At 40.8% G+C, this 10,757-nt stretch overlaps 1 protein-coding gene across 2 annotated transcripts; it reads left to right on the plus strand.

Moving 5' to 3' along the window:
* Positions 1-524: 524 nt before the first annotated feature.
* cep78 (centrosomal protein 78) lies at positions 525-8,567 on the plus strand. 2 transcript variants are annotated; one of them, XM_047329281.1, is made up of 17 exons: positions 525-700; positions 2,012-2,280; positions 2,407-2,582; positions 2,687-2,759; positions 2,851-2,954; positions 3,105-3,279; positions 3,390-3,503; positions 3,865-3,929; positions 4,032-4,134; positions 4,671-4,785; positions 4,978-5,014; positions 5,110-5,232; positions 5,355-5,432; positions 6,013-6,194; positions 6,844-6,997; positions 7,268-7,897; positions 7,935-8,567. In XM_047329281.1, the coding sequence occupies exons 2-16, from the start codon at positions 2,019-2,021 to the stop codon at positions 7,850-7,852; spliced, it is 2,346 nt and encodes a 781-aa protein (XP_047185237.1). In that variant the 5' UTR covers positions 525-700; positions 2,012-2,018; the 3' UTR covers positions 7,853-7,897; positions 7,935-8,567. The 2 variants fall into 2 exon arrangements, with proteins under 2 accessions (XP_047185237.1, XP_035496369.2); XM_035640476.2 differs by having other exon boundaries at positions 7,268-8,567.
* The last annotated feature ends 2,190 nt before the right edge of the window (positions 8,568-10,757 follow it).

Consider the following 10,757-nt stretch of genomic DNA (forward strand, 5'->3'; position numbering starts at 1 on the left):
AAAAAACATCAATACAATGAAAAATACAACTGTCACTATCAATGAAACATAACTACAATGTTGCAGCAGGGGTTGGCTCACATACTGAGGCTGCAGGGTAAACGCAAATTTACATAAAAAATGTATGAGTCTGAGTTGTAAAAAAACAATACATCAAAAGCTACATCCATTTGAAAGCCGTGAAAATATAACAATTGTAAGATTCACAACATTTTTATGCAACTTTTTTTTCTTCTTTTATTGTAATAGGCATATTTGTTTACACGATGAGGGTCACAGCATTCGGTAATGGGGGGACCCGTCATGAGTCAATGTTACATTTGAGTCTCAATTATTAACTGGGTGAAGCAAGGGACTGCAAGGACCTCAAAAGCCTTAGGTGAACTATATATAATGTTGGTCTACATAATTAGTTTAATTAAAACATGCTACGTCACCAATGTCTACCCCCTTGTCGGTAGGTGGCAGCAGATCTCTGGGTGAAGAAGACCCAGAGCACACGCCAAGGAAGAGGAGTGGGCGGGGCCATGGCGGGGCGGGGCCATGGCGGTGCTCTGCGAGTCCGCAACGAAAGCGCCACTTTTGAGCGCTTGGTCGACTCGCTGTCCCCCGTCGTCAACGGTAAACAGAGCGCACGGGTTGTCACGGCGGTCCAGGGAAACGGTGCCGGGACGATAGAGCCCACAGCTATTTGTGACTGGTATGTTATATTGTTTGAGTGTGTTTAAATTGTAATAAATAACGTCTGAAAAGCACCGCGAGACGTGATCACGCCTCTGCAGCAACTGGCCTTCACTAGCAACGGTCGCTAGGCGCTTAGCTCGCTAACGCCGCTAGCTCAACGACCGTTGACACTTCACTGACACCTGAGAGTTGAATCCAATTGAATAAACAATTTCCGGCTTTTTAACTCGCTGACATGTTTTAGCGTGGATTCCCAAGCGCTCTGAGATCTAGTTTTTGTATTTATTCAACGGTTGTTCAACTAAGGAACAAAGGCTGATCAGCTGAGTGGGGTATTGGTGTTTACTAGAGCCCGACCGATATGGTAGATCTGTGGGTCGATATCGCTATTAGGGGGCTGCATGGTGGTGTAGTGGTTAGCACCTTCGCCTCACAGCAAGAAGGTTCTGGGTTCGAATCCCGGTTCAACCAGGGAGTTTGTGGAGTTTGCATGTTCTCCCCGTGTATGTGTGGGTTTTCTCCGGGTTCTCCGGCTTCCTCCCACAGTCCAAAGACATGCAGAATGGGGTTAGGTTCATTGAAGACTCTAAATTGACCGTAGGTGTGAATGGTTGTCCGTCTCTGTATGTGGCCCTGTGATAGGCTGGCGACCTGTCCAGGGTGTACCCCAATGTTAGCTGGGATTGGCTCCAGCGCCCCCCCCCCCCCCCCCCCCCCCCCCGCGACCCCCAAATGGATAAAGCGGTAGACGATGAATGAATGAATGATATCGCTATTAGGGCGTACAAGATTCCCGATACCGATACATGATTGAACTAAGATGTTGTTATCAGACCGTTATGACAAAGAAATGGGATTGAGGCTTGATATTTTAGTTTAACCATAAACCTTATCGTAAAAAACAGATCAAAATGACAAATACAACCAAATAAGTTGAACTTGAATTCAGAAACAAGCATTTATTTGACCTAAAATGTAAACATAAATGCACATTTAAAGGCTCAAATCATTTGGTCGATAATATCGGTCGGGCTCTAAACATATCGGGCTGTACAGATATGTCTGAAAGGCATTTCATTATTTCACTGTAATCAGCCCATCCATTTGTGCAGGTGGGGAAGCACCCCACTAAAAAAAAATCATCCACCCCAAAACATAGTTCCTCCTCGTCAACTATTTTCCACGTCATATATTGATTATATGCTACCTATTCTGTATTTGCTGTATAACACAAAATTATGGTGATACATGTATTTTGTGTATTCACAGTTGTCTGCAGTTGGCTTTCATAGTTAAATTACTTTTCTAAAACCCTTCTTCTTCCTAGATCAAAGATGGTCCAGGACAGTGCTCAGATTCGGCGGCAGGGTGCCCAGGACTTTATGGCCTACTACGACTTTGCCTGTGCCAGACAGGAATCGGTCCCTCTGCCCGCAGTCAAAATGAACCTTGATAAAGGGATGCTGGACTTTAACGGAGACAGGCTCAAACTGGCAGACTGGCCACCTGTTCTCACCTCAGTCTCCATCAACAAACACCTGCACCACATTGCCATAAGTAGCACATACCAAGCTAGTCTGGGCTCTGGAGATGCAGGTAAGGTGGGAAATATAACCCGGTTTTCCTAAAAGGTTGACCTGTGCTAGAAAAGTCAAATTAGAAACCTTGAATGACTTCCCACTTTTGCTTATAAACATTAACCATATCTTCAAAATATTTCAGATAGAAGGTACTATAAGTCCGGGTCGAGGAAGAGGATCCCAACCATTCGCTCTAAGGACATGACATTTAGGTTGTGCAAAGCCTTAACAGAGTGTCTGACTGTCTCTCCCAACCTCAAGACTCTGCAACTTAACGGACTTCCACTGAGAGAGAGGGACCTTATCACATTGACAAAGGTAAAAACACATATTCACGTACTGTCATCTTGGTGAAGGACACTATGTGGGACAAAAATCTGTCTTTAAAATTGATTCAAACAGCCTTACGTATTCTTTTCCAGGGTTTAGCAAAAAGTATTTCATTGGAAAACCTGTCTGTGGCTAACTGTCCAATCTCTGATGAAGGCTTGGAGGGTATGCATGTTCACAGTGTTAATCCACTTCATTATTTACAAAGTCCACACAAGATTACACTGTATTTGAGCATGTTGTCTTTGTGTTACAGTTATTTGCCAAAGTGTTAAATATTCTTCAAGCATCAGGACGGTAGATTTTACAGGATGCAAACTCACCTGGAGAGGAGCGGAGCATATGGCCAATATAATCAAGGTGTAATATCTCATTATAACACTTGACCACTATTTTATGTGTGTTAGACTACAAAAAAATTGCAAATCTCCTTTCAAATAACACATTTCTTTAACAATAATTTAAAAAAAAAATCCACATTGGATAATGATGCAAAGCTTTTTTTCTCAGCATCAGGGAATGCAGAGGCATGGTACTGCATGGGCAGAGTCACTGAGGTATCGGCAGCCACATTTTGAGGCAATGGGTGGTCTCCGCCGCATCACCCTCAACTGTAACACTTTGATCGGGGACCGGGGCGCTGCTGCTCTTGCACTTGAATTGGCCGAGGACCTCTGGGTTAAAGGTTAGTAGGCATGAGAGAGAAATACAATGAGACGATGAGAAATTGTTGTATCGTTTTTATAAGAATTTTGCTCAGGTTTTACTGTTTCTGTTGTGTGATTTGTTGAACAGCTGTGGACCTACAGAGATGTGGTCTGTCCAGTGAAGGAGCTCGTCGTTTGCTGGAAGCCTTGAAAACGAATTCGACTCTTTGTGTACTGGATATTCGTAATAACCCTTTGGTTGGTAAGATGCTCCCAGGCTACATCCATACTACTACATTTTCGTTTTAAAGCAAAAACCCTCTTCGTCCGGACGAGGATTTTATTAACAAGTTATTTTCCCAGTAGAACTGTGGCTAATATGATAAATAATTGGTATGTTGTGTATTCTTTTGTATCGTGGGTATAATAAACATTGCATCATTCGATTGCTAACTCTCTATTTTAAGTGTAGTGTTATAATACAAAAAACTCCTATAATTGGTCTATCATACTATGATTATCTTAACAGTATAATTGTTCAGAATGCATCTCTGAAAACAAAAACCTTGAATTGCTGGAAAAAAATAATTTTTCCTGCTTAAAGTTTTCTTTTCCCTTTACAGACAAGGTCCTGATCAAAACTGTAATAGAGAAAGTACTGATGAATGCTGATGGACAGTCTACAGAGGTCAGTGTCTGCACTTACATTTTTTTTATGTTAGATGTTTTGATTAAAAGCTGTGCCCATTTTTTTTTTAATGGCTTGAATCTTTCTAATGTTGCACTGCAGTACTGTTGGATCAAGCCTGCAACCACTGAGCCACAGAGAGCTCCTGGTCCAAAGAAGCAATTGTTGCCCACAGCAGTCAGAAGAAAAGCTACGTTTAGGATTGGTATGAATGTACATTTTCCTTGGTATTTTCAGCCAAACAAACTAAACCACAAATATTTGTGGTAGTGACCACACAATTGGCCAGTAAAAGAAGCAAAGATCTTTTATTAATATTGGCATTAACAAATCTGTTGTCAGCTCCTAAACTGCAGAATAAGCTTGTACATATGTGGACGGTGGCACCCACCGTCCACATATGTTCCATGCCGTCTCATGGAACATATGTGTGTATATTTTTTTATTCTCTTTTACTTGTGATGTTTAGAAGCTGCTTTTCTAGATGTGAAGCACCTCCACACTGTATATAACTATCATTAGTAGTAATTCATGCATTCATTAACTCATGGTATGCCTACCTGTGTCCTGGTTATACAGAATGACTATACAATACATGAGACTGGGACCATTCGCTCACCATTGAATGTTGCACATTAACAGATGCCTATTGCTATTGCTCCTAGCGTTGCTCCCTGCAGCGTAAAGGTCTGAGTTCTTTAGTAGTTCGGTTCGTCACATCACGTCTCTTTTCTGGTGCAGCCACTTGTAAAGAAACTTCTGGTGGACAGAGTCCAGGTGTTGCTCAGGCACAGAAGCCCTATTCCCGTTCTGGTTCCATTCCTTGGCACGCTGCTGCACGAGCTGGACGCCAGAGGTGAGATGTTGACAGAACAACCAATTCGTTTTTTGTTAAAAGAAAAAGAGACTACTATTTGTAAGTCCCCCCCCCATAACAAAAACACGTTTTACCTCAAACAATGACACTATATTTACAAAGCATTCACCAGGTTTTAATTGTTTATCATTGAATTAAAGACTTATTGTATGTTGAATAATTTTGTTGCAGAGGTCTGCCTCCTAGAGGAAAAGACCAAGGCTTTCAGGTGAGTCTCCTTGTTTTAATGAGTTTTGTTTATGTACCTGCCACTGTCTGGAGTTGAAGATGGATCCATCTGTTGAAATACTCTGTTTTAATTAGGGTGCGGCCACTGTGAAGGTGACCGTGGATTCAGATTCAGAGGGAGAGGAGGAAGAGGAGCAGCGACCATCTTCTTTAAATCACCAGGACAGGATCACTGAGCGGCAGTTTGCACGTCTGCAGGTCGGTCACAACAGGCAAAATCCCAAACGGAAGTTTGTGGAACTTTTGTGTTTATATAAGCAAAAGCAAAGTTCCGGATCTCAAATGATGTACTTGTGTGTGTTCTTATTCATGTCCTGTAGATAGAGCTGAAAGAGTGTCGCCTGAGGCTGACAGAGGAGCGCAGAGCCAGACTCAAAGCTGAGTCGAGGCTCATGACGGTAATGATCATCTTCAATATTTGTAGATAATGTGTAGTAATTATAAGATCATCTTTCTTTTGACAGCTTTGCTCAGTTGGATTAAACTGTGGAGTATGTGTGTGTGTGTGTGTGTGTGTGTGTGAGTGAGTGAGTGAGTGAGTGTGAGATCTGCAATAAAATATAATCCCATTCTATCCCTAACCATACACACATGCACCATTATGACGTCAGTGTCCTTAAGGATGCACAAGGGTGAGAGTTATTATCAGTTTTTGTATCTTTTATGGCACCAAAGTTCGATTTGAGTTTTATCAATGTTTGAAGATGTTCTTCTTATTTCAGTTATTTATCAAGATATCATCATGTTGGAAAGATTTTATTGACAGACCTCATGCCAGCTCATGGTCTTATCCCATCACATCGAAGCTCATCAAGTTACCTTCGGTCAAACCTGCCTCTTTAGCGTGAACAAACATTGTCGATCATATCAAGCCGTCTGTTACTGATGTTTCTGTCTCTATATTTTCTTTTGTAAGTAAGCAAATGAAAGATGATTCTCCCTCCCCTGTTATTTTGTCTTTTTCTTATTTGTATTCAGTATGAATTTGAGAATGCCCGTCTTCTTGATGCCCACCACTCCCTGTCGGAGGTGCTCGCAGTGACTGGCTCAGGATCAGCACCATCTGCTGCCGGTGTCCTTGAAGACGAGGCTGTGCTCGAGAGCATTGAGAGCTCATTTACCAAGTTCCATGCTTTCCTGGATCTGCTTAAGGATGCTGGGTGGGTACTCGGTTTCTCTTTTGACTTGGACTGTGACACCTTTGTTCTGGGCCTTGGACTTTCATTTTCAGTATGTGTTTCTGGTCTTTCACTATTATTTTTTCCATCATGAATTACTTGTCTGTTTGTTCAAGTCATACAAGCTCTCATTACTGGGATATCTGATACAATAGAAAAAGGGGTTCATTCTTTCCCCATGGAAAGTTTTTTTTACACTTTCACTTTCTCCGTTGTGCACTTAATGAAGGACTCCACACAAGAGAATTATATATCTATATATAAGTAAAGGTTTTGCCTCTTAACACTTGAATATTACTGTGTGAAAAAGCCATATGCCTCATTTAAAAATGCTTGTTGCTGTGAAAGCCATTTTGCCCTTTTACTATTTTATTACCGATTATATCTACAAGTAATTAAATTTACATGTGACATCTCAGTGTGATTTTATTAACATTTGCTCAAGAAAAAAGGAAACCTGTATTAAACATAGCATTTGTTAAACATTTACCAGGTCAATATCAGATTATTTTGGTGTGTACACTTAATGCATTTGCAACTCTGGACCTATGGATCAAATGTAATCGATTTCACCTTTTTTTTTTGTTTTGTTGTCTTTCTGTCCTTCATTCTTTTTTCTTTCTTTTTATAGCCTCGGTCAGTTAGCTTCAATGGCTGGGATTGACAAGTCAGATTTCCAACCCCTCGGAAGACCTCAGCTCTCGTCTACAGGAGGAACACATTTTTATGGTGCAGGATCACTGAATAGAGGGGAAGTTCAGACAAACACTGATGCTCTCTCTTGGGTAAGGACATGCAATGGGAAAGTTTGCCAACGGCAGTGTTTCAGTTTCATGTTTGCATGTTGTTTTAAAACACAAGAGCCGTGAATATACATGACGAAATGAGACCACAAATCCACATACTGTTGTTGCAATTTGATGGATTTTGATAAATTGTTTATCAGCACCTATGACCTGTTGTATATCAGCTCTATGTCAAGTCGGAGGATTTATATTTTTAATGGCACTATGTTCCTACAAAGAGTACCAAGATTGTCCAATTTCTGTCTCTAGGTAAGCAAGGCCCCGCCCTCTCTCCCTTGTGGCCCAGCTGACACCACCACACCCAGATCCTCACCCTCTGTCCGGGAGTGCTTGCAAGAAGACGGGCTCCTAGATGTGTCCCACAACAAGGCTTCTGGACCTGTAGTAGACCCTTCTATAGGTGGAGAAGGGGAACCGGATCGATATTCCAGGCCCAATACCCAGCACGACTCCGGTTCTGAGCACAGTTTCCTAGGCAGGACATCATCTGTTAAGGTTGCCTTGGGTGAAACTCAAAAAAGCGAGCACAAGAGCAACAGCAACTCGTATCAGAGCGACTCCCATCATAGTAAAGGTTCCCATGGATACAGCAATGCTCAAAGTCACGCTTCCTACAGCAACGGGTCTCATGGTGGATTATCTGTGAGATCGAGTGTCAGTGACATAATGAGTGACAAGGCAGAGTCTGTGGGATCGGCAAGGTCGAGGAACAGGGGAAATGGAAGGCTAGTGACAATAGGTCAGTCGGGGTCAGAAGGGTCAGAGGGGAAAGCCTATCTTGGGAGGGAGACTCTGGAGCAGATCCGGACTCTGGCAATTAATGAATCCTTCTGACCAGAGAAATATGAAAAACTTCCACAAGTGTCTGTTCTCTTTGGCCTCTCCTTCTTTCTGTTGCCTCTTAGGATTGTTATTCACTTTGGCTCTGGTGTAGATTTTATGTCTTTCTTTATGTACAGATGTTTTATATATTTAGAAGGCACAAGACCAGAATTTCTACATCATCAATCTGGCTTATTCATTTTAGGATGAGAGCAGGAGAAGTCACTTTAAATTATTTTTGCATCAAAGCTAAGGCAGGGGTAGATATCAAGGTCCAATGAAATTAAAATTGATGTTTTTATTTTTGTATTTACATTTTACCATTTTTGTAAAGCTTCAAAAACGTTGCAGACCCAGTTTCCAGTTATGGAGCATGAACAATTTAAAGAGTTCATTTAGTGAAATGTCATAGTATATATTTGGGATTGCAAGATTTCCTTACTCAAATTAAGTCTCAATTCAAACTAACAAATAAAGTTTATCCCAATCTCATCTGGTTTCAGAGTTTTATAAGTTTTAGGTTAAATGTTTTTTCCTTTTTTTTCTAAAAACTCAATGCTGACAAACATTTTTGGTGGATATTTAATTTTCCATGATTAGATTTTAATTTCCACCGTGGTTTTCCACCAAAGTCTTGGTTGAAACCATGTCATTTGTTGTTCATGTTAGGATTATCTGCACATCTCCCAATCAAATGTATTTGTTAATAAACATGTTAGCTGGTTCAGATGATGTTTTCATTTGATTTCAAAATCAAAAAGCTGCCACTCCTTAATCAGAAATGTAAAAAATGCAGTGAATTATGCAGTTGGCGTGTCCCCAATGCACCTCAGATTTCACATTTCACCGTTTTAATGTGCAGTGCTAAGAACTAATACTAATTGACTAATAAAAATCAATGTGCTGTGACACCCGACACACATCTTGAGAATGGCTACTTGCTAAAAATGTAGGTTTTACTTATACTTGTTGTCGGTGCAGCATGTGTCGACAAAAGTTTCCCACAGCTGTTACTTATCCATTTCATTCAGCACGTTGGTGGACTATATTGTGTCTGAATACGTTTTATACCCGTGTCTACTCTAAATGTGGATGCCTTTTTTAGTAGGACCTGGATCAGTTTACTATATTTTGGTGTTTACAGGCTATTTTTGCGCAGAGAAAGAGAGAGAGAAAATATGGACCAGAGCATGTTCCCTCTGGGGTTGAATAGAACACAGTGTTCTGTTGGAGTATGCATATTTTCCATAACAAGTGAGGTACCAAACACCAGTGGAAGCCAAAAGTACAGCCCTCTGCAAATGGGACACGGAGAGCAGAAAGAGTCAGTGTATCACTTACACTGACTTCTTATTTAGCTGTTATTTTCATTTCTACTGCTTTTTTTTCCTACCTTAACTTTGTTACTCAAACGATTTTCATGACATTTTCACTATTTATTTCTGATTAGCGTACAAAGTGTGTGGAATGGGAAAGATCCAGAAGGAATTTACAAATGAGAACAGTTTCCTGGTTGTGTTTGATCTGGATTGAACATCAGCCTGGGTGTTGTTCTCTATTGTGTGTGGACATTATGTGACAGTCTGATTTATGAAACAATCTTTTCACACAGTACGCAGCGCAAGCTGTGTCACTGACCTTGACCTCAATGCTAACACAGGTGAAACTTGGATACTGCAGTGAAATCAGCTAAAAGAGCTCACGTCATATTCAGTTGAGTTATAATGTCGTTTTCTACTTCTATTCATTATAAAGCCACACTCGAAACAAAAGGAAGGTGTGTACAGTATATATAAAGGTTTATAGAAAGAGTGATACAGCTGAGGTCATTAATTACTAGTGTGACTGATGAATTTCTGATGCTATGGTAAACGGACTGTATTCATGTAGCACCTTACTCATTCATACAGCACTACCAGTACCATCTATAGTGCTTTTTCTATCACATATCATTCTTACGCTATTTTACAATTTAAGGTCAAGTGTCCTGCCCAAGGAAACTTCAGCACGAGGGCTGGAGGAGCCGGGGATCGAACCATCAACCTTTCTGGTTTGTGGACGACCCTCCCACTACTTCATGAACCACAGCCGTCCTACAGGTTAGTGTGTAAACGTATTGTTCAACTTCTCCCCCCCTTTAGTGATCTGACCCTTTAATGTTAAAGTTGGATTCTTTAAAAAATATATATTAAAAGTTCATAATATCAATGTTATGTTTATGGGAATACATAGGTAATAATATGAATTTAAAAGCCAAAAGGCCCTTAAAGTGAACAGCCAGAGCGTTATCACACAAAACAACAGGCCACTCTGCCACTGAATGTTTTTCACAGCATGTGTACTATTTGCTCCATGTGTTTTACTATCACTGTACCGAGTCTGCTCCGATAAGTTCTATTATCAAAGCTCCTCCTCTTCTTTACATGTCATTGTTGATCATATTGTTATCATCACTGAACACAGTCGCAGAGTCTACTTTGCCCTTTGAATCTGCGCTGCCAGGACAAAATCGGAAAACAGTGAGAAAAATGCTTTGGTGACTATAACTAGAGCTGCTCCACACAGATACGCAGACTAGTGTCGCAGCGAAGACTGTGAACAGTGCGAGTGGTCAGGAAAATGGCACAAAGAGGAAATATCCAAGTGGGAAAGTTCAAAAATCAAAACACCACATGAAAATCAACACACTTCCAAATGTTCTCGTAAGACAGTTGATCACGTTCCAATCCGGCACAAGATATCACCTAAGGTCAACATGTACACCCACGACCTTCATTCTGTTCGTTCATTCTTCCAATCCAAGGTTTACTGTCTTGGATTGGAACTGGCTTAAACTGTATAAACAACATGTAGATCCCCAACAGGAAAAACAGCGTGTGTATGGTCATTTATTTGAATTTCATTTGTATTGATTAAC

The sequence above is a fragment of the Scophthalmus maximus genome, chromosome 19, assembly GCF_022379125.1.
Source record: "Scophthalmus maximus strain ysfricsl-2021 chromosome 19, ASM2237912v1, whole genome shotgun sequence".
In the NCBI taxonomy this organism is placed as follows: domain Eukaryota; kingdom Metazoa; phylum Chordata; class Actinopteri; order Pleuronectiformes; family Scophthalmidae; genus Scophthalmus; species Scophthalmus maximus.

Coding starts and splice junctions, on each gene's coding strand:
- cep78 (XM_035640476.2), top strand. CDS start 2,019: ATGGTCCAGGACAGTGCTCAGATTCGGCGGCAGGGTGCCCAGGACTTT. Junction 3,930..4,031: donor CTGATGGACAGTCTACAGAG/GTCAGTGTCTGC, acceptor GTTGCACTGCAG/TACTGTTGGATCAAGCCTGC. Junction 5,233..5,354: donor GGCAGTTTGCACGTCTGCAG/GTCGGTCACAAC, acceptor CATGTCCTGTAG/ATAGAGCTGAAAGAGTGTCG.